This window comes from Neomonachus schauinslandi, chromosome 10, assembly GCF_002201575.2.
Source record: "Neomonachus schauinslandi chromosome 10, ASM220157v2, whole genome shotgun sequence".
In the NCBI taxonomy this organism is placed as follows: Eukaryota; Metazoa; Chordata; class Mammalia; order Carnivora; family Phocidae; genus Neomonachus; species Neomonachus schauinslandi.
Window position 1 is genome coordinate 829,185 of NC_058412.1, and position 22,080 is coordinate 851,264.

At 58.4% G+C, this 22,080-nt stretch overlaps 1 protein-coding gene across 1 annotated transcript in view; it reads left to right on the forward strand.

The window, feature by feature from the left end:
• Positions 1 to 22,080, forward strand: part of TPO (thyroid peroxidase) — a 44,153-nt gene that overhangs the window by 13,518 nt on the left and 8,555 nt on the right. Inside the window, 9 exon segments of the mRNA XM_021697577.1 lie at positions 5,020 to 5,149; positions 6,826 to 7,032; positions 8,462 to 8,980; positions 12,247 to 12,505; positions 13,589 to 13,759; positions 14,417 to 14,654; positions 15,229 to 15,437; positions 16,645 to 16,815; positions 21,727 to 21,858. Coding sequence (XP_021553252.1) covers positions 5,020 to 5,149; positions 6,826 to 7,032; positions 8,462 to 8,980; positions 12,247 to 12,505; positions 13,589 to 13,759; positions 14,417 to 14,654; positions 15,229 to 15,437; positions 16,645 to 16,815; positions 21,727 to 21,858 — 2,036 coding nt within the window.

The following is a 22,080-nucleotide window of genomic DNA, read 5'->3' on the forward strand; positions in this document are numbered from 1 at the left end:
CCTGTGACACATGCTGGGGAATACGACAGACCTGTCCTCACGAGCTGATGAATGGGACCACGGGCCCCAGTGGGTCCAGCATAAACAGGACTAGCTCCCATTTTTATTACAGAGAGCTTCGCAGTTGGAAGGCTAGGTCCTATGATGACTGTACTCCTGGACTAACCAGAAACGCAGAACGAATCTCAGAGTGAAACAAAACGGTGGTGCCCACGTGGCTGGTCACGGGGCTCACGGGGGCTACTGCCTACAGACGGGCATGTGGTCCAGTCCATGCTTCAGGACAGAGGGTGGTGCTTGAGTGGACCAAATCATCCAGGACATGTGGGGTTTCCCAGATGATCAAGGTGCCCTCCTGCACTCTGCTAAAGCCACTCCACACCAGCAAGTGCGTCCCCTCTCCGGCCCCCTCCCCGGGAGGGCCTGGGCCCCTCAGCTCAGCCTCCCAGGTCCCTTCGCAGGGGCAGGACGTCCAGCCCAGCCCTGGGGAAGCCCCCCACCACCGGGCGAGCCTGTCTCCTCCGTCGGCCGCCCGCTCCCCGACGGCACGGGGTCTGCCTGGGGCGCAGGCTGCGGAGGGTGGGAGTCCTCCGTGCGCACGGACGCCCCGCTCGGGGCTGCTCCCACGTGCACGCGTGCTCTTGCAGCCCAGGTCCAGCCCGCTGCGCAGGTTCTGTGCCCCGGGTTGTTTAACCCCAGTGTGTTCAGATAGAGGGACTAAGGACAGGACGGGTATTTCTTTCTGGCACGTATTTTTCACCTGAGGAAGTGTATTTTCCTTCTGGATAGTTCTGGTTATTAAGCTGAGTTTCTAGAGCATCCAGGTTAGAGTGTGATCTTTTATTTCTGTTTTGAAGGCACGTTTGTGACCAGCAGGAAGCTAGGACTGCTATTCGTTTGAGACTCACCAGTGGTCAGACTTCTTTACACAGTTTCCAAGAATTCAGTCTCCGATATATTGGTCTTTACCACCATGTTATGCTGCCTATTTTTTACTAAAATTTCACCAGTATTTCTTTTTGATTTGGGGGGGGGGGGCTTGTTTCCTTGTTACTTCCTTTTTTCTAGACTCTAATATGGACACGCTGTGGGCTGTTCTCCACTTTCTTTTTTTCCTTAACGGCGTCGCTTCTTACCTGGTTGCTGCTGCCAGGCGGTGAACCACGGGGTCTGGCTCTGCGTATTGACTGCTGTTGGCCGTCATTCTATCTTTAAGCCAAATGTGACTTGGAATTTAACTGTATAACTTCTGAATTTCCAAATGGTGGATTGAAAAGACGCCTCCATTTCTGCTAGTTTTCCTGCAGTGGGGTGATGGGTGGGTGTCCCAGGTGTGGGATGTGGCTTCTCATGTTCGTTTTCCCTTTACTGAGAATATGCCAAGTGCTGGGATCACCCCGCGCCATCAGTTAACGGAAGTGGGAAAGAAGGATTTCTACAATCTACAATCTTCCTCGTTTGTCAGACGTGATTGGAACTACAAGGGCGTTGCATGCATGGAAGCAAGTGCAGTGCATGTTTGCGGGGGCCCTACTCTGCTCTCGGGAGCGTTGCCCGGTGGCTCCTCAGGTCCCCACATCCGCCCGGGTTTTCCGGGCCTGAGTGTGTGGGCATGTGTGCGGCTCTCATCCGTTACGGTAAACTCAGATCTCTGCTGGGGCTGCTGGATGTGACAGTGACCACTTGATGACTCTCACCGGCATTCTGGGCCCTGTTTCTGCCTTGTGAACGGGAAGGATGCTTACCTGGCAGAGCGGTTTCTGGTTTTTGAGAGAGAGAATGTCTAAAGGTCCTTTCATGCAGTCTGCAATCCCGATACTGTAAGTGTTGCATGATTTTCCCCACGAATGACCAGACAGTATCTCACCTCTTGGATCCTGGCCCAAGGCATTAGCCACGGAGGACCATAAATGTAATTCCATGTGCCTTTTCCTGCGAGCAAGGCTCCCACCATCGGGCAGCTGTGATGTATTCATCTGTGGCGATGGCTGAATCTCAAAATTACAGCAGAATTTTCCCGGCTCAGGCTTAACAGCAAATTAACGATGACTGCTCGAAAGCCTGGCCCTCACCGCCTCTAACCCGCCCACCAGACGGATGGAGATTGCAGATGACATTTCCATCCACACGGTGACAGAGACACCGACCATCACTGGACTCATCTGCTTCATGCCCAGGCCTGCCAAACGGACATCCTGCGTGGACACAGAGACGGACTGGGAACAGCCCTCCGGGCTGCGGGACGGGACCCATCTCCATTACGTGGTGATTCTGCGCGGAGCCTCATCCTGGGAGAATTTCTGACCTCAGAACCCATGAGCGCCTAGAGAAAGTGATATATTCTGAAGGCAAAATCTGATTCATGCGTTTGAGTTATAGGCAGAACCCTGACCTACCTGGGTTTAGTGTTTAATTTGGTGTGTATAAAATTCTCTGCATTAATTTGTTGAAACAATTGTCAAAACCCAAACTAAATGTGGGATCGGTCTTCCAAACATGTGTGAACAGGCATTATGTCCACCAGCACCTGCAGACTCCCCCACCGGCTCCCTTTTCCATCAGGACACCTGCCACAGGGTCATATCCACACTCACTGCTTCTTCTCTTTTGTGGTTTGACGTAACTCGTGAAACCATCTGGCAGAGGTGACGGCTTGTGGATCTTACTGGAGTGGACGTCCTTCACATGGTGGTCTCTCGTAGGGAGGCCTGTGTTTAACCTGCTTCAAACTGTAGCCACCAGACAACAGAGCTCAAGCTACACTAAGGTCGTTTACAATACTGATGCTTGAACTGAAACAAAACAGAACCCCTGACAGGTGCATGCGGCCCCTGAGGCCCCAGGACACTCATAGAAAAGTAGATGTTGCTGGTGTGGGTTTCATGCCTGACATACGTGGACCATAACACGGGTACGAATGATGCCAGACTAGGGACGTTTCCAGAGTTCTTGGAGCATATCAAGTCCATGCCCATGATGGAAAAGCACCGCATCGATCAACCACGCACTCACGAGTCTGCACCACCTACAATCAGGGAGCTCCAGCCCAAGGCCCGCGCACCATGGGCTGAGTTTTCTTATGCTTCAGGCTGACGGACAGCGCATCGGGCACGGTAGGAGCCACTCTAGGTCCTGGGGCCACGGGGGGACTGTCTGGGTTTGCGTGTCCCGTCCCCTGCCCTGCTGCCCACGTGTGCACCACTCGCAGATGAGGGTGTGGAAAGGTTTCGTTGCCACAGAGGTCAAAGCTCCATCGCAGTTCCCCCAGCATGAGACACCTGGTGACACTGCATCTCCTCAAGCAGACACCACACAGCCCCGGTGCTCCCACGTCCGTGGCCGGGAGGACACCCACCGGCGCCTCCCAGCATCCACTGTGGACTTGCATCCACGCCCTGGTCAGGCTGGTAGTTGGACCTGCCTCTCTCTTTAGAACCCGGGGTGTCACGGCATCCAGGGTGCCGGAGCCTCGGAGAGGGGCGCTAGCACTTGCAAACATCACAGCCCAGACAGCTATGTCCTTGTAACCTCTCCTCCGGAAATGCTCCCACCCGCTCACTCCGTCAGCTTATGACCCTTTCCCTCCCGCGGCCCAGAACCCAGCACTAATAAGCAAGTGATTTGGAGCTAAAGGTCGATCCCATGGCGGCAGAGATTCTTCTGACACGGGAGCGACGCCGGATGCCTTGTGGGGAGGCCGTGAGAAGGTCTCCGGATGGCACCGAACACCACCCCCGGCACAGGCCGTGCTCTGTCCTGGGTTCCCGCTGGGCAGGCTGAGGCTCTGGCTGGGAAGGTCAAGTGCACACCCTTGCTGAGTGTCCACAAGACAGGCGAGGGCCACAGGCTCTCATGACAGCCTATAAGCTACTGAAATATAAAGTCAATCAGCAAAAAAATCATGGCCTAAGCAGTCACAAGAATATTTCATTATTTTTAATGGAGTGAAATTACACCGCCCCCCAAGCAGTGGAATTTCAATAAAGAGAAACCAACTGTAACGAATCTGACACTCTGTGAGAGCACACGCCAATCTCCCCACGCTGACTTACTGCCGCTAATTAAATGCATTGCTGTCCCATGTCATTCTACAAACTGAGCCACGATGGTGCGCTGGAGATCAGTGAAGGATGGATAATAGGATTCTCCCCCACCCACTGCCCCTGCAGACGCACGGAAGTCCCCATCCCGCCTCCTGCTAGCAAGGCCCTCGGGAGGGCTCCTCGAGGGGCAGTGGCGACATGAGTGACGCAGCAGTGAAGTCCTTTTCCCTACGTCCAGAGCCGTGTGGCACCATTAAGAGAAGCGTGGTCTGTTCAGTCTGTCCCGGGGGCCAAAACTGCATCTCGCCTCCAGATGTGCGGACTCTTGGTTGTCCAGACTCGCGGCCTCCCTGGGTAGCTCACGGTTCCTTTCACCGTCAGGCAGAGCTTCTAAATCAGTCACGTTTATGGAAGAATGATACACGTATGTAGCCTCCTTAATCGTGATCATAACGTGTCAAAACAAAGCAACGGATTTTTAAATATTTATATTTCTCAACACTCCAAAAACTTTACAAAATCATTCAGCTTGTCATGAATCTCTTAGACTTCGCATCTTAGATGTTCCAAGTGTCTACACATTGGATGCATGAGACACTTGTTGAGAAGTCTAGATCCCGATCTTCTCCAACCCTAACCCTCTGGCCGCGTGGCCTCCCGAGCCCAGACACTTGTCGACCGCACGCCTCCAAACTGGCCTCGCGCACACTTCTTTGCAAAGACCTGCAACGGCCGTCAAGCACCCCCGCTGGGTTCTCCCATGTGATTTGGTTGACAAATGCCAAGGGGACCTGAACACTGTAACGATTTTACGTCCAAATTATCCTTTAAAACACACACACACGCAAATTTTTCTCTAACAGAAGATTCCCATTTCATTTGGCTCTTTGAACTGATATTTCCATTCTCACTCAGCTGTCATCTTTTTCCAAATGTAGGCTATCTCGGGGTTGCAAGCCTCACTTTGTCTCCACAGAGACCACCCCAGGTGGGGAGCCTCCAACACAGCCCTGGCGCGATGGCTTCCGCCCGCCTACGAAGACGGGGTCAGTGAGCCCAGAGGCTGGAACCCCCACTTGCGGTACAACGGCTTCCCACTGCCCCCGGTAGGTGCCTCCACACACTGTGCCAGCTCCGTTGGAACCCGGTCCCCGTGGCGCTGCCAGACACCGCCGTCTTGGAGGACGCCAGCCTGCTGCCGAGACCGGGCTCAGGGCGGAGTGCCCAGCGGCGTGCTCACAGAGCCTGGTCCTCTCCACCCTCCCAGAGCCTGTGCTCGCCAGCTTAGGAGCTGAGGCGCGGAGCGATGCAAGTCACCAGCCAGTGACTGGGACGATGCAGATTTAGATTAAGGCTCGTCCAACTCTCTGCTCTTCACAATCATTTCGGTATTTGGGGTTTTTTTTAAGATTTATTTATTTGGTTGCGGGGGAAGAGCAGAGGGAGAGAATCCCAAGCAGACTCCCTGCTGGTCCCGGAGCCCGATGTGGGGTTTGATATCATGACCCCGAGATCACGACCTGAGCCAAAACTAAGAGTCAGTTGCTTAATCGACTGAGCCACCCAGGTGCCCCTTTTTTTGGCATTTTGAAATAAATTCCTTTACCCATAGGCAGAGGATGATGTATGTTCAAAGATACTTACCAGTTAAGTAATTCACTCATTTATGCAAAATGATGGTTGCCGCTTTACTCCCAGAGGCAAATTATTTGCTAAGCAGACCCATATCCAATCCACTGATGAATTTGGTTAAAAAGTGGATATTTTGCTCTCAATTTGACTACTTGCTTCCATCAATAAACCAGTCTGCCTGGTCTTGTACTACGTGAGACAGTGGAATTCTCCAGAAATACGACCGTGACGCTCTGTTCAGCGTGAGCAGTCAGGATCTGACCACACCAGCTTGGGGCCGGTACCCTGTCCCCAGGTTCTCTACGGATCAGCTTCCTGGGCTGTTCTTCCAGACCGTGGCTGAGCGGGACAGGTGCTCCTCGCAGCTGGGAGCAGCGTGGGAGCTGGTGGCTGGGCCCAGTGGGGCAGCACGGGCCCCTGCAGCTGCGCTTGTCCCCGTACATTTCTGCAGGTCACTCTCAGCCTCCACTCGATTGTCCCTAAATGAGTTAGGAATACCTTTCCCATCCTGCTAGATGCCTGTTCAAGCCCCGAGGCTCTCTGAACTCTCAGAGTTAAGGGACCAGGATCTGTAAACCCGTATTTGCCAGAATTACACAGCTACTTAGAGCAATCGAAGCTCAGAAATCTTTCATGCGGGCTGTTAGGTTTCTGCTCCTGCTGAAGCTACTCAGTGTTCCCACCCTCCAGTTCTGGAGGTGAGGAGTGTGACGTGGGTCTCACGGGGCTATGACCAGGTGTGGGCGGGGCTGCAGCAGAGCCTCTTCCCGGCCCCCCAAAGGCACATCCCCTCTGACCACAGGCAGGAGAGGCTCTCAGATTTTAAGAACCTGCGATTGCATTGGATCCACTTGGAACCCCAGAACTTGGAACCCCAGAACTTAGAACCCCTGAAGAACCCCTGTCTCAGGGTCCTTACAGTAATCACACCTACAAACGTGTCCAGGCCTGGGAACAGCCCTCCTGGCCCCCGGGGCCCACCCTCTGATCATGGCCATTATCACACGGATGGCTCCCTGTCCCCTGAGTGAGTGCCCTGGCCTGCGGGCTCCCCGTCCCCTGAGCAAGTGTCCCCGACCTTCAGGATCCTTCAGTGTCCTCTTTCTCTGTAGATGTCCATCCCGCATGACAGGCTGGTCTCTCTCATCAGGTCCGGGAGGTGACAAGACAAGTCATTCAAGTTCCCAACGAGGCCGTCACAGAGGATGACCAATATTCTGATCTCCTGATGGTGTGGGGGCAATATATTGATCACGACATTGCGTTCACACCTCAGAGCACCAGCAAAGCTGCATTTGGGGGAGGAGCTGATTGCCAGCTGACCTGTGAAAACCAAAACCCATGTTTCCCCATACAGGTAGAATTTTAAACTTTTATTATTTATTATGAAAATAACAGATGTCATTTAAAAAATCAAACAGAACTATAAATGAAAGGTCAAAACCCCCATTTGTCCTGTACGGGGAGCGAGGAGGTAACAGCTGTTGGGAAAACCCTGTGCATTGTCCCTGCATATGTGTGCATAGCATGTGCGTGTGTGTGCATGCTCGGCACCTGGTGCATGTCGCTTAGCTGTAGTTAGTACACTTCTCCCCATATCATTAAGTGGACAGAAATTTGATTAAGACTTCTTAAAGTCTTAAAGTATGCATTATAACTTATTAACCCTTTTGCTTGTTCATGAGCATTTAAGTTCCGAGCTTTGCCGTTTTCACGCGGTCACAAATAACGAAGCAGGGCACGTCTGTGGACATGAGCCGTGCGCCCGTGTAGCCCTAAGGGGCAAGCTGCCGGGGACAACACGGCAGCGCTAGAGGGCGGTGCACAGGACGATCGCCACGGATATTGCCAAATTGGTCTCCATAAATACCGTTCTCCTTCCCCTCTTACCAGCGAGGAAAGACACCACACAGGTGGGGGTGTTCATCGCTTCTCTGTAGAAAACATCTTGGAGGCTGGCAGGGGGCACTTCCTACCCAAGAGCAGCCAGTCGGGGTCGCCTCCTCACCGGCATCTGCCCCCTACACCTTCGCCAAGCAGCCACTCTGTTCCAGGCTGTTCCAGGCTGTGCTGTGTGGCTGGAAGGGGGACCCGACCTGGAAGGGCTTTCTGGTGGGTGGGCCAGATAAGAAAACCAGCAGTTAGGACCCTTTGGGCATCTACAGAGGAGGCCCCAACAGGCTGGGCATCTAAACAAAGTACACCAAAGGGAAAAATTGGGAGAAGGGGTAAAAGAGCACAACATAGGGGTTGCATTGATCACAGCTACCTTAAATCCAGTCCCCTCTCGACACGCTGACCCCGGCGGGGGTGGGGGCGGGGGTGGGGGCGGGGGTCCCCCTCTCGGCATGCTGACCCCGGCAGGGGTGGGGGTGGGGAGGTTCCTCTCGGCACGCTGACCCCGGCGGGGGCGGGGGGCCCCCTCTCAGCACACTGACCTCGGCAGGGGTGGGGGCAGGGGGTCCCCCCCCCGGCACCCCGGCACGGGTGGGGGCGGGGGGAGGTTCCTCTCGGCACGCTGACCCCGGTGGGGGCGGGGGTCCCCCTCTCGGCACGCTGATCCCGGTGGGGGCGGGGGTCCCCCTCTCGGCACACTGACCCCGGCGGGGGCGGGGGGTCCCCCTCTCGGCACACTGACCCCGGCAGGAGCCCGTGGCAGGCTGGAACTGAGGGCAACAGGCAGGAGTGGACCCGCAGAGAACGCTGCCCGGCGGCCCAGGCCCGCGGCCAGCCTGAGCTTCCGGTGTCCGCAGAGGCTGGGTGACCCCATGTGCCCTTTCCCGCAGCTGCCCAGCAACGCCTCGGGGACTGCAGGTGGCGCCTGTTTGCCATTTTACCGCTCCTCTGCCGCCTGTGGCTCCGGGATCCAAGGCGCCTTCTTTGGCAACCTGACCTTGGCCAACCCGCGACAGCAGATGAACGGGCTGACCTCGTTCCTGGACGCGTCCACGGTGTATGGCAGCTCCCCGGCCTCGGAGAAGCAGCTGCGCAACTGGACCAGCGCCGAGGGGCTGCTCCGGGTCAACACGCGCTACGGGGACACGGGCCGCGCCTACCTGCCCTTCACGCGGCCGCCCGCGCCCACGGCCTGCGCGCCTGAGCCCGGCCCCCGCGGGACGGCCGGAGCGCCCTGCTTCCTGGCGGGGGACGGCCGTGCCAGCGAGGTCCCCGCTCTGACAGCCGTGCACACGCTCTGGCTGCGTGAGCACAACCGCCTGGCGTCCGCGCTCAAGGCTCTCAACACGCACTGGAGTGCCGACACCACCTACCAGGAGGCGCGCAAGGTGGTGGGCGCCCTGCACCAGGTGCGCAAGGTCCTGCGGCGCCCCGCGTGCTCGTGGGGGCGCAGGGGGCGTGTGGGTGCGGGGCTCAGAGTAGAAAGTGGGGTCCCGGCCCGCAAGCCGAGGGCCCGAGGCTTCCGTTACGCACGCAGCTCGGTCTGGACAAGGTCACCTGCGAATTGTGAGAACACGCGTAGTTAGTGACATAAAAGTGGGAGCCATATAGGATCTGTGAGCCGGGTTTAGGCAGATCTGGAGGACAGCGTACAGTGCGACCTGGAAACCTGTCACTGTTTCAAATAGCTTGTTGGACATGATCTGACCTTGAACAAAGTGGTGTCCGAGTCAGGCTCAGGGGAGTGGTTCCCGGGCTCCTGCTGGGGTGTCTTGCCCCCGCCTTTGCCGCAGGGAGTCCTCCCGGCTCTGTCCCTGACAGCGGCGTGCTTGGTTGTGTGTGCCTGTGACCCTTCCCGAACACGAGCTCCGTGGGCACGCGCTGTCCGCCGCTGGACCGGGCTGTGCACAAAGTGGGCACTCGGGAGTGCGTGCGGGAAGCCCAGCTCCCAGCGTCATGCCAGGACAGGTCCACATTTCTCGGCTTCACCGTTCACTTTCAGATTCCCTAGTGTGTTTTTCTCAGTCAATAGCTTCTCTTCGGTGTTTTTGGCAAATACCTCGGAAACCCTAAAATAACAAGAGGTTGCGTTTGCGTTGATAAAACCCTTCCCGAGATGAGGGCTGCGTCCGGCGGGTTCTCGCAAGTCTGTCCCTCTTTGCTGCTTCCGTGGTCTGGATCTCTCCTCTCCTGAAAAGCAGTATGTCACTAAGAAGAATGTCTGCAAATTAGAAGAGAGAGAGCACGCCCAGCTCCATGGCTGCCACCCAGATCTGAGCAGCTAGGCCCAGGGACACGTGGCCGGCCTTGGCTCCTGCCCCGCCCCCCCGCACCCGAAGCAGCAGCGCCCCGACTGCCTCCTGCACCTGCACAGCCTCTCGCCAGCCCCGCCCTGTCCGCCAGAGCCCCGCACTGCTCCCCACTGAGGCCTTTGCCCCGACTTCCTCTGCAGCTCGTTCCAGGGTCCCCTCTGCCCCAGGACAGACAGCCCTGTGCAGGCGTGTCCCCGGGCTCTCCCTCCCTGCTCGTGCCTCTGCATGTCGGGACAATGCGCCCTGTGCCCACTGGGACCCAAGTCAAACTTCAGAGAAAGGGAAGCAGATGTCATTAGAATCGTTTCCACTGCAATTTAAAGCTGTCTAGTGTCCCTGGTGGGGAAGAGGAAGGCCGTTTCCCTTGTGCTGTGGGGACAAGAAGCAGAAGTGGGGCAGCAAGAGCCACACCAACCTCCTGTGTGGAGAAGCCCGAGGACAAGCCTGTGGCGCCAACCTGGGCTGAGGGCCAGGTTGTGCACGACTAAGTCGTCACTGCTCTGCGTGCTGATCAGTGACCCAGGTGCTCCTCACTCGTCGCTGAACCGGCTCAGGGATGACCCATCTGGCAAGGAGCCCTGGACCAGCCTCCATTCGGCGTCTTCCAGGCCCCAGAGGTGAAAGCACGGACTGCGGCACCTTTGGCCAAGTGGGAAGCTGCCTACCAGCAGCTGCCACTCCCGCTGTACTCCTGCAAAGTACAGATCATGCATTCAGAAAACACATCTAGTTTGGAAGGGACCTATTATACGGATGCAGATGGTGGCTGTTGTTTCTTCCAACAGTCGGAGAATGTGAACAGCTTGTCTGCTGAACTGATAAGCTACAACCGAAGACCTTCATGTTCTGGGACAGTCTTTCCCATTGGCTTATACCTCATTGGATGTCATTTATTGACCAAAATCTTTTTAAATACTGAAAGAATTTGACACTGATTTTTACAGCAAAGAGAATTACTGTTAAATCTACAAGCAGAGCCCTTATACCTGATCCTCTGGGGAGCACGCACCAAACAGAAACCACAGGACTATGGCCGCCTTGTTACCGCTGACGGGGCTCCTCACGGCACGGGCGCTGGAATCAGAGACCGGGGCTGATGCTCTGCGGAGGGGAGGGTGCTCCCCCACAGTGAATCCACAGTCGTAGACCTGTGCTGCCCACGGCCATGCCCGCCTGGGCCTCAGACCTGAGCTTCTTCCCCAGCCACCACAGCCCCACCACCGTCCCACGAAGGTCCCTGCAGCCGGCTCGCAGAACTACTGAGTACCAGAACAAACAAACAAACACCCTTGTGAGAACTCACTTTGCGGCCTTAGTGCAGGGCAGGGCGAGCGGAGAGAGATCCGGTCCAGTCAGCGGACGGTGTGGTCCGGTGATCACAAAAGGCACCTGCTGAGGCTCGAGTGCCAGGTCTGTCCTGTCCCTTTAGATAACGCGGTGCATCTTCCAGGCGGAGACCAAAATAGAACGAGGCCTCATTTACAAAACACACGCATGGTTTTGGCTCCTGTGGAGACCCCTGCCAGCCCCTTTCCTTCGTGTTTCCATTACAAAGAACTTGCAAGCTGACAGAACAACTCAGGAGGAAAAGAAGGAATAACACAGGGGTCCCGGCATAACTTTTAATCTGCCAGAGCCATTCAGATCACAAGTAAACTTCAGGCGGTGTGTCATTTCCTTACAGCTCCTGGGGAGGGGGTCCTCCACACGCACTGACCCACTCTCGGCAACAAATGTATATCTGCCATATGGAGACCACACAACAGACCCAACAGAGAAAGCCATGCATGTTTCCTACTCTCACAAAAACTCCATGAAAAAGGCTTTTCCAGAAAAGGAAGCCAGGTCAGAGAGGCCACCCAGCACCCCACCCCCCAGACTCGCACAGCTAAGAAGTAGGAGGTGGGATTTGAGCTCACGGGTCTGAATCCTGAGCCTCTGCTTCTCAGGTTCCTTGAAACACCTAGATCTCTGACTTCTCTTCTGAGCTCAGCATTGATGGAGTGCCCACGGTGAAGGGGGCGAAGAGGTTGGGGGAGGAGTGCAGTGTGGCAGCCAGTCTCTGCGTGGTGCACCCCCAAGCTTTATGTGGCCTGCCCTGCCCTGAGGGGTGTTTGGGGGTGTCACTGACATGCCCCCCAGCTCCGTAAGTGTAAGAGCTGTGAGGATGCTCTTTGGATCCATTCACCTGTTCACCTGTTCCCTTACCTGGACGGCATGTTCCTCCCGGGACAACTCTGCCTCCCAGGGGATGCTCAGGAGGAAGTCCTTCCCTGTTGCTGGGTGTGGCCCAAGTCTGGCACCGTGGGCCCTGCTGCCGGTAGCCCCTGCTCAGAAGCTCTCCTGTTTTCCTCTCTCCGTAGATCATTACCATGCGAGACTATGTTCCCAAAGTCCTGGGCCCTGAGGCCTTCCAGCAGCACGTGGGCCCCTATGAGGGCTACGACCCCGCTGTGGACCCCACCGTGTCCAATGTGTTTTCCACGGCCGCCTTCCGCTTCGGCCACGCCACGGTGCACCCGCTGGTGAGGCGGCTGGACGCCCGCTTCCAGGAGCACCCCGGCCTTCCCCCTCTGCGGCTGCAGGACGCCTTCTTCAGCCCGTGGAGGCTTCTCAAGGAAGGTGCGCTTCCCCTCCTGCTGGAGATTGGCCTCCCTCCCGCCGGCTCCCCGAAAGTGCCCACCACCCCACGGCGAGGGCCTGCTTTCACCTCGCATCACACGGGGCTGCATAATATCAGTGTTTATAGGGGAAACAGATGCATTCAAAGCCTTTTAAAGGCTAACCTGCTCATCCAGACATCTCCCCTAGGGTTTCTGACGTTCTTCAGAGCTCACAGGCAACCACCCCAGGTGCAAGTACCTCTGACCTATTATTTCAGAGCTACTGAAGTAGAGACCCACGTGCACCTGTTCAGTGTAAATAACAGCATCTTCCCCATTAAACATGCAGCCTGCTCCTGCCTCGTCCCCCCCACAGAGCACTGGAGCATGAACTTCCGCACAACAGGGCCTGGGAAGGGTTGTTTGTACCCCTTGTCCTCCCAACGTCCTCCTTCTAGAAGCTTCTGGCCTGTTGCAAAGGGTGCCTGGCACCCAGTGGACACAGCAGGGGGAGGGTAGGGGATCTTTGCTCCCACGTGAATGTGTGCGGAGCATGAGGGAGAGAGGCCAGGGTCAGCCAGGTCACCAGGACCCCGTCCTTCGATGGCACCCAGGCTACCCCCCAACAGGCCAGAGCACGTGCACTTTCTGGGTTGTGTTGTTGGAGCGCCGGGAGGCTAGGCAGGCGTGATAAAGGACCCACGTGATCGGGGTGGGAGGGAGCCCAGAGGTGGGCTTTTCCATAAGGGGTCCTGTGGAGAGGGCTGGCACTTGGAGGTGAGGGGAGCAGGTGCCCCGACTGACCCACCTCTGTTCAGCCACTTCGGCCACGGGAAACAACATGAAAACTTCAGGACTGCTGGGCTCCTTCTCTGGGTCCCCTTCAGACGTGAGGCCTGCCCCTGCACCTGCCGGTCAGTCCCTGGGGATCCACACGGCAGAACCCAAGCAGTACTTGGAAATTCTCAGGATCGCTTAAAGTGAATTCGTGACCTTGAATTCGTGACCTTGTTAAGAACAAGCAGAGTTTGCTATGTGAGGTATTACTACTGTTTCTCCAGGACTCAGGAGATGACCGCGCCTCTTCCATGATGTTTTCCAGGTGGTTTGGACCCCCTGGTGAGGGGCCTTCTCGCGAGACCAGCCAAGCTGCAGGTGCAGGACCAGCTGATGAACGAGGAGCTGACGGAGAGGCTGTTCGTGCTGGGGAGCTCGGGCAGGCTGGACCTGGCGTCCATCAACCTGCAACGCGGCCGGGACCACGGCCTGCCAGGTTTGCCCGCCCCCGGCTCCTCCCTGGGCTCCCCTCCTGCCTGAGCCGTGGCGGCGGCCACCTCACAGCTGCTCTATTGGAAGCAGTGTCTCCAGTCTCCGGCCAACTTACAGCACTCTGGTTCCTCCACCGGGAGCCCATTCAGTGTTGCTTCGAGGACAGAGGCCCACAGGGTGCCCAGGGCCTCCCAGTGGGGCGGAAGCAGTCCCCAAACGGGGAGAGGGAAGTGGTCTGGCCTGGCGCTTTTTGGGAAGTCAGAGGGCCGCTGTCCTGCCCGCCCCTCCCTCTCACCTCCCCTGGGGCCAGCACACATCCTCAGCTGCCTCCAGGGTGGTCACTCAGCAGCGGTCCCATCCCCTGGCCACTCTGTGGATGGGGACCCTCTTCTCGGGCCCGCCCCCGGCTCCCCACTCCCACTTGCTGTGCCCACTCCAACTCCATCCCCCTCACCTGTCCCAACCCTCCCCACCCCTCCCTGAGGCTGGCCCTGACACCCTGTCCACCGTGGCCTTTCCTCCTGGGGCCCCTGTAGTTCAGCTCTCTGGTCAACCCTGCCTGCTGCAACTGCAGATCCGGGTGGAACCCAGCTCTGGTGAGGCAGGCGGGGCGGGCGCGTGGATGGAGGGCAAGAACACCGGCAACCCCCCGTCCCTGCAGGCTACAATGCGTGGAGGGAGTTCTGCGGCCTGCCCAGACTGGAGACGTGGGCCGACCTGCGCACCGCCATGGCCAACGCGAGCATTGCCGGCCGGATAATGGACCTGTATGGGCACCCCGACAACATCGACGTCTGGCTGGGCGGCCTGGCCGAGACCTTCCTCCCCCAGGCCCGCACGGGTCCGCTGTTTGCATGCCTCATTGGGAGGCAGATGAAGGCCCTGCGGGACGGGGATCGGTGGGTACTGCCGCCGGGCTCTTCTGTGGTCCCCACTCCACACGGCCCCAACACAGCTGTGTCGTGGGCACTCACGCAGCCCGGCCGTCTCTGTGGGGCCGTGAACCCGGGTCATCACAGAAACGCAGCATTGGCAGCATGAGCACGCTGAGCACTAGAAGCGAGAGCTGCCGTTGATGCGTCCGAAGGACCCGGGCTCACGTGTGAGCGGACGTCATGTGGAGAGCACAGGTGTTTCTGACACCCAGAAACCCACCGTTGGGTGTCCTCTCACACGGCTGCCGATTTGGGCGGGTGGGCGCGGACCAAGGCGTGAGACCCAGGCCCAGGACGGCATCCGAGCGCGGGGTGGGTTTGCTGCCCCTCTGTCGGCTGGGCCTGGGCCCCCGCCCCTTGAAGGTCCCTGGGGGAGTCAGCCAAGCCAGCCCCTAATCCCGGGCCCAGCTTGCCAAGAGTGAGGAGTCTGGGAACACGCGACGCGGAGGACCGCACAGGACACCCTGTCTGCCCTGACGGGAGGCACCCTCAGTCGCGGACTCCCCTGCAGCATGCTCGGCTCTCTCCCCCTCTGCAGGTTCTGGTGGGAGAGCAGCGGGGTGTTCACCGAGGCCCAGCGGCGCGAGCTGGCGAGGCATTCCCTGTCCCGGGTCATCTGTGACAACACGGGCCTCCCCAGCGTGCCCACTGACGCCTTCCAGATCGGGAGATTCCCGCGGGACTTTGAGTCATGCGAGAACATTCCGGGTCTGAACCTGGACATGTGGAAGGAGGCCCTTCCTCAAGGTGACATGAAGCCCATTTTAAATTATGCTGTAGCATGTGGGTTGTTTTCAAGAATGTCACGTGCCAAAAGGCACACCCAGAGGGGGCGGTGAGCACCCCAAGTCTGAGCTGTGCACGTAACGCCCGAGTGGGAGCGGCAGGTGGGTGGATGAGCGCACGGGGCTTGGGGCACAAGGCGTCCACTGGGCCTCTGTGGCACGTCCACAGAGATGCACCCAGTGTCAAGAAGCTGTGTGCCCCACTCAGCTGTGGTAGAGGCGGCTCCAGCTGGGAGGTGGGAATTCGGCAAGGCAAGAAAGTGGGGGAGATGAGGGAAGTGAGGGAGGTGGGGAGGTGAGTGGAGAGGAAGTGAGGGGTTGAGGGGGTGAGGGAGGTGAAGAGATGAGGAGGTGAGGGGGAAGGGGGTGAGGGGATGAGGGTGTGAGGAGGTAAGGGATGAGGGGGTGGGGAGGTGAGGAGGTGGGAGAGGTGGGGGAGCTGAAGAGGTGAGGGGTTGAGGGGTTGGGAAAGGTGAAGGGGTGAGGAGGTTAGAGGGTGAGGAGATGGGGGAGATGAGGAAGATGAAGGGATGGGGAAGTGAGGGAGGTGAGGAGATGGGGGAGCTGAAGAGGTGAGGGATTGAGAGGTTGGGAGAGGGGAGGGGGTGAGGGAGATGAGGGGAGGGGGGAGGTGAGGGGTTGAGGAGGTGGTGAGGTTAGGGAGGTGAGGGGAGGGGGGAGGTGAGAGGATGAAGGGGTGGTGAGGTGAGGGAGAGGAGGGGATGGGGAGGTGAGAGGGTGAGGGGGGGTGAGGTGAGGAAGGTGAGGGGATGGGGGAGGTGAGGGGTTGAGCAGGTGGTGAGGGGTTGAAGGAGTGATGAGGTGAGGGAGAGGAGGGGGTGGAGGGGGTGGAGGAGGTGAGAGGGTGAGGGAGGTGAGGAGGTGGGGGAGCTGAGGGGCCCGAGGGGGCCCCCAGGCAGGAGGAAGGCGCGTGGCGCCATCGTGACTGCCAGCCCCGGGCTGGGTGAGCGGGAGCGGCGTGTTGGGTGGGGACACGGCCTGGAGGGGTTGGCTCAGAGCCGCGACCTGAGGCACGTGGGGCTCCTTCCTCATCGCCGCCGCACCCCGTCGTGCGCGGCCTGGATGGAACCGTGGGACGTGGGGCCCACGCGGGAGGGCGGGCGGGCGGGCCAGGCAGTGAGCGGTGTCTGTCTCCCGTCCCGGCGCAGGGGACGCGTGCAGCCTCCCGGACGGCGTGGACAACGGGGGCTTCGCGCTCTGTGGCGAGTCTGGGCGGCGCGTGCTCGTGTTCTCCTGCCGCCATGGGTTCCGGCTGCAAGGCCAGGAGCAGGTGGCCTGCTCCCCCCGCGGCGCGGATCCCCAGCCCCCTGTCTGCAGAGGTCAGTGGCTCCAGGGCACACAGGCTTTACCGACTTTACCCCCAAATCTGCAGTTTTCAAACAGGAAGTAAGGATAAGTGTCGTTCACAAAAAGGTGCGCCTGGCTGGCGTCGTCTTCCCAGGCATCGCGTCGGCACTGAATATGGCGTTCCCGCCTGGGCCAGCACGCGCCCCAGCTGGCCCCTTTCTAGATAATGAAGCATCGAGACCGTGACGGTGACGCAGGCCGGGAAGGGGGCACGTTGGTGACTTACAGGAAGAGCTTCTAGAGCCCGTTCCTCAGATGAAACCAAAGAGAAATGCTTCCACTCCAAACAGCCCACAACAGACTTGTCACCCGGCCGCGTCCTCACCCCGTGTGCGCTGGGCCGCGTGCGCCCGGGTGGGGACTTGCAGCCAGAACGCGAGTGCAGGTGGGAGCCTCCGGGGTCTGCCCCCGGTGCCCCGAGCCACCTCGCGCTCGGCTGCTTGGGACAGTGTCGGGGGCAGGGTGCGGAGCTCAGGTGACGGGCCTGGGTCCCCAAGTCGCTCCGGCAGAGAAGCGGGCAGCAGGGACGTCCCCGGGGGCCCTCTGTGCATCGGACCCCGAGGTCGGGGATTCCTGGTGACTCCTTCAGAAAGGACCCACAACCTGAATTCGCCACCCTGCCGGCGGGCACGAGGTGGTGGCCGGGGAAGCGATGCTGGCAGCTGGAAGCACGCACAACGGACTCGTGGGCCCACGGACCGCGGCCACGGCCAGCTGTGACAGGAGTCTGGTGTCAGGCGTGGAGCCGCGTGCAGGCTGCTCGTCACGAGCTGCATGTGGCTCGGCACAGGGAAGAGAGAGAAGGACTCGTGTGTAAGATGATGAAGACTCTGGGGATGGGTGGTAGTGACAGTTGCATATGAATGCCTCCGAAATGCACAGTTAAAAATGGTTCAGATGGTCAGTGTTCTCCTCAGTAACAAAAATGCCCAATTCAGTTTTGGATGTCCGGACTGCCCTGTCGTGGGAGGGCAGCAGTGCTCCGGCTTCTGGCTCTAAATCCTATAGGAAGACTGAGCGAGACCATGAGCACCCGGACCCACGACGCCGCAGTCCCATGCACCTGCCAGGCTCGCGGCAGGGTCTCATGGAGAACCGGGTCGCCGGCTGCAGAACCAGGTCCAGGGAGTGCCCCTGAGGGACAGCCCATGGCACAGAAACAGCCAGGTCAGAGCCTGCCAGGGCCGGGGGCTTTGGTGCCAAACTCATGACCGCACTAGGAAACCTTTGCACCCAGATTTGCACAAGCAGGCCGTGAGCGGCTGGGCAGGTGGATACCCTGTGCCTCACCAGGGCGTGATCGAGGGCAGGGAGACCTCCCAGAGAGCTCTGTCAGGGATTCGCCTTCCAGAAAGTTCGCCTTACGGGAACGCACAGTGCTGTGTGCCTCACACCCTTTTACCTAAATGCCTGGACATTTGATGTGTTGATTTTGGCTGTTTTCGGTATTCGTGACCCCCAATCTCTATTCTTGACGTCCCTTCCCAGCCCGCCCATCATGCCTTTCTTCTTCCTTAATCCCTCAACCAACAATTACTCTCCCCCTGAAGTGGGCAGTGCATGCCCAGCTGTGCCCGGCTCGTACTGACCGCTGGCCGTGAGCCTTGGCTCAGTTCTTTTTTTTTTTTTTTAAAGATTTATTTATTTGACAGAGAGAGACACAGCCAGAGAGGGAACACAAGCGGGGGAGTGGGAGAGGGAGAAGCAGGCTTCCCGCGGAGCAGGGAGCCCGATGCGGGGCTCGATCCCAGGACTCTGGGACCATGACCTGAGCCGAAGGCAGACGCTTAGCGCCTGAGCCACCCAGGCGCCCCAGAAACTATAAAAACTTAAATGTAAAAAAAAAAATCATTATGAAAATATTTTATTTATTATTTATTTATTTATTTATTTTTAAAGATTTTATTTAGTCATTTGACAGAGAGAGACACAGCGAGAGAGGGAACACAAGCAGGGGGAGTGGGAGAGGGAGAAGCAGGCTTCCCGCAGAGCGGAGAGCCCGATGCGGGGCTCGATCCCAGGACGCTGGGATCATGACCTGAGCCGAAGGCAGACGCTTAACCGACTGAGCCACCCAGGCGCCCCAGCCTTGGCTCAGTTCTGAGCCTGACGGGTGCTCCTGGGGGTGACAGGGTGAACCTGGAGGGCTGCTGGGGGCACGGCCCAGGTGTTGTGGCAGCAGAGGCAGCCGCTCCAGGGCTCCCAGCGTCCCCGAGTCGGGACCCGCACGGTTACTGAGACCCCGGCTGGGCGGGGAGGGTCTGGGAAGGCTGGTAACCTGCTCTAACTGGACCCTGCTCCCCGCTGGCCCTGACCTGGTCCACGTCCCACGCGCCTGGCCTGGCCACCTCAGTGGCTCCTGGGTCTGCCTCCCAAACCCACAGCCTCTGAGACTCCGCGTCTGCAAACGTACACTGGGGATGGTCATCGGTTCCCCTCACGGCTTCTCAGTTCCTGAGTCAAATGCACAGCAGAAGCACGGGGCATGGAGCCAGCATCACGAACACCGTGCGTCAGGAGCGGCTGGCTTGGATTCCGGTGCATCCACACCGTGAACCCATGCGGAAAACATCAGCAGTATGTCCACTGACGTGCGGTGCTGTCCATGAAACATCACTGAGTGAAAACGCACAGTGATGGGCGTAACAGGAACCTGCTTAGACTTTTTTAAAAAACCATGGAGCCTGTTTATTTGTAAAATATTTGTAAATGTCTCCCTGAAGACGATGGCTCGTTAATCTTGGTTTCAAACTCGGCACAGTGAGACGGAATGAGGAAGGAGAGGGTATTGACTCTTTACTTACACAATGCTGTGTTTTGTCCTAATGCATAATAATTAAGATAGAATATCTTTAAACAAAGTCCAGAAACCAATGAGGAGCAGTGGATGGTATAAATGTACTATTAACATACACAAACGTTTCCCACCTGATCTGTGCCCACGCCGGGAGTTTCTAGATCGAGAATCACAAGGGGAAACAGACTCGTGAACAGTGCAGTTTCATGTGGCGAAACTAAGAGCCTCCGCGGGTCCTTGGTGCACACGGCCATGGCCGCGGGCAGGAAAGCCGGGCTCACAGCAGGATTAACGCGCAGATCTGATGAGATGCACACTCTTCTCTTCACTCAAACCCTACTCATCTGCTAACCCACCCACAAGAAAGGGATGGAGAGAGAAATCTGTCAAATTAACTGTAATGAGTCTCTTTTGAGGGCTTTGAAGTCGGGAATTCATAGTGGACAAAAAGTGGGGTGTCTGTGGCCCTTTGCCCCTCGTAGCCAAGAGGGTGTGTGATAGATGAACAAAGCCATGCTCCTGTCCACTGACAGTGAGGCCCAGGCCAGCACCCTGTGCTCAGGGGACGGGAAACAATGCTGGGCGGGTAGGCGAGCCTGGCCTCACGCGGATCGACCCAGGAATCTGGGGACTCAGCGGGCCTGAGACCCGTGTGGGTCTGTCCCACCTGCCCTGCGGCTTCCCCAGGCAGGGAGATCAGAAAGTATGGGGTCCCTGACTTGGGCGAAGCGTGTCCCCAAAAAGCACGCTGCAGTCCTGACCCCGGCTCCTTGAAGGTACATAATTATGCCCATTTACATGTGGGAGAAGTCTGTTTTTGGGCACAGCCCTCACCCTCGGCCTCTGCGTCAGGAGCAACCCCGCCCTGCAGCCCCACGTGCACTTGCCCTGTGGACAACACCCATGGCTTACGTTTGTCACTCAGCTCTGGTCAGGTCCAAGTTCCCCACCTGCGCCCTGGGAGGTGAGCGTCACTCTGTGGCCAGACGCCGGCCTAGGCAGGGGTCCAGCCTCCACCAGGCAAGTCCCCTTGCGCCCTGACCCCATGTCATCCAGGACTGTTGGTGGCACAGGGTCCGGGATGAAGGCAAAGGGGCAGAGCCTGGCTCGGCTAGCGGTAAAGGCCGAGCTGGTGTTGACGTCATTCCCCAAACACAGGACGGCCTGAGAGGGTGTGATGGTCTTATTTATTCAACACGTGCTCAGGGATCTGTAACATACGTTGTCTGTTGACACTAAGACCACCTGTGTTTCCTGGAATTGGCCAGAAAAGAAACGTTACTGGAAGAAAAATGGACACAGCAGGTCATGTGGAAACAGGCCTTGGGAATCCGGCAAGGGTTCCAGGTTTCTGGCAGAAGAAGACGTGAGGGCAGAACCCCTTCCTTAGTGACGGTGGCTCGCCCAAACACACCAGCTCACCGGGCCTGGGAGTGCAGGCTCCGACTCAGGGCTGGGAAGCCAGCGCTCCCCCCGTGGTCAGGGCCAAGGGTCGTGGGGTCTCGCAAGCTCTCTGAGGGTGAGCCGTCTGGTGGGAAAACAGTCCGAGCGGACACACAGACCCAGCCCTGCCCTGGCCACCCCCGGCCCCCACGCTCCCGTCCCCCACCAGGCCAGGTGCCACTCGGTGTGGAAGGTGCCAGCATCCTCCACCCCCATCTGACCCCACATCCGATGAGGCACAGCTACCCAGCGTGCTGTGAGCTCCCAGTGGCCCCACGGTGCACCCCGGCCATGCTGGCTCACCTCATGCTCAGGCACGAGCACTTGGCACGAAGTTTGAATGGAAGTGAGCCATCAGCCCGGGAGGGACCGGTCAGCATCAGTGTGGGCGGGGTCTCCTGCACAGCGTCATGGTCACGCCATGCAGCGTGGCCACAAAGTGGCCAACTGTCGGGCTGACCTCAGAGGACACCCCCTGGCACGGAGAGAGCGGGTGCTCAGGCAGAGGCCTGGCACAGGGGGCGCGGCTGACAGGGTACTGGGGGTTCTCGGATTCTCTTGCCCACGGTTCGGGGAGAGTGCAGGTGCCTCCGAGGGACGGGGAGGACGGGGACATTTCCTGACCTCCGTATGGTCTGTGCAGATATCAACGAGTGTGAAGACGTCACACACCCTCCCTGCCATCCGTCGGCCCGGTGCAGGAACACCAAGGGCAGCTTCAGGTGTGAGTGCACGGATCCCTACGTGCTGGGGGAGGACGGAAGGACATGTGTAGGTGAGTGCACTCCTCCGTGTCCTGAGTGGGTGGTATGCCCTACGGATGGTGGCAGGGTCATCCTCCCGGCTGCACTGCGCCCATGAACACGTGTGTCCCGCCGTCATGCGTGGGCAAGAGTGACGGGGCCATGTGTGTCCCGCCGCCGTCATGCGTGGACGAGTGAAGGGCCCATGTGTGTCCCGCCGCCGTCACGTGTGGACAAGAGTGACGGGCCCACGT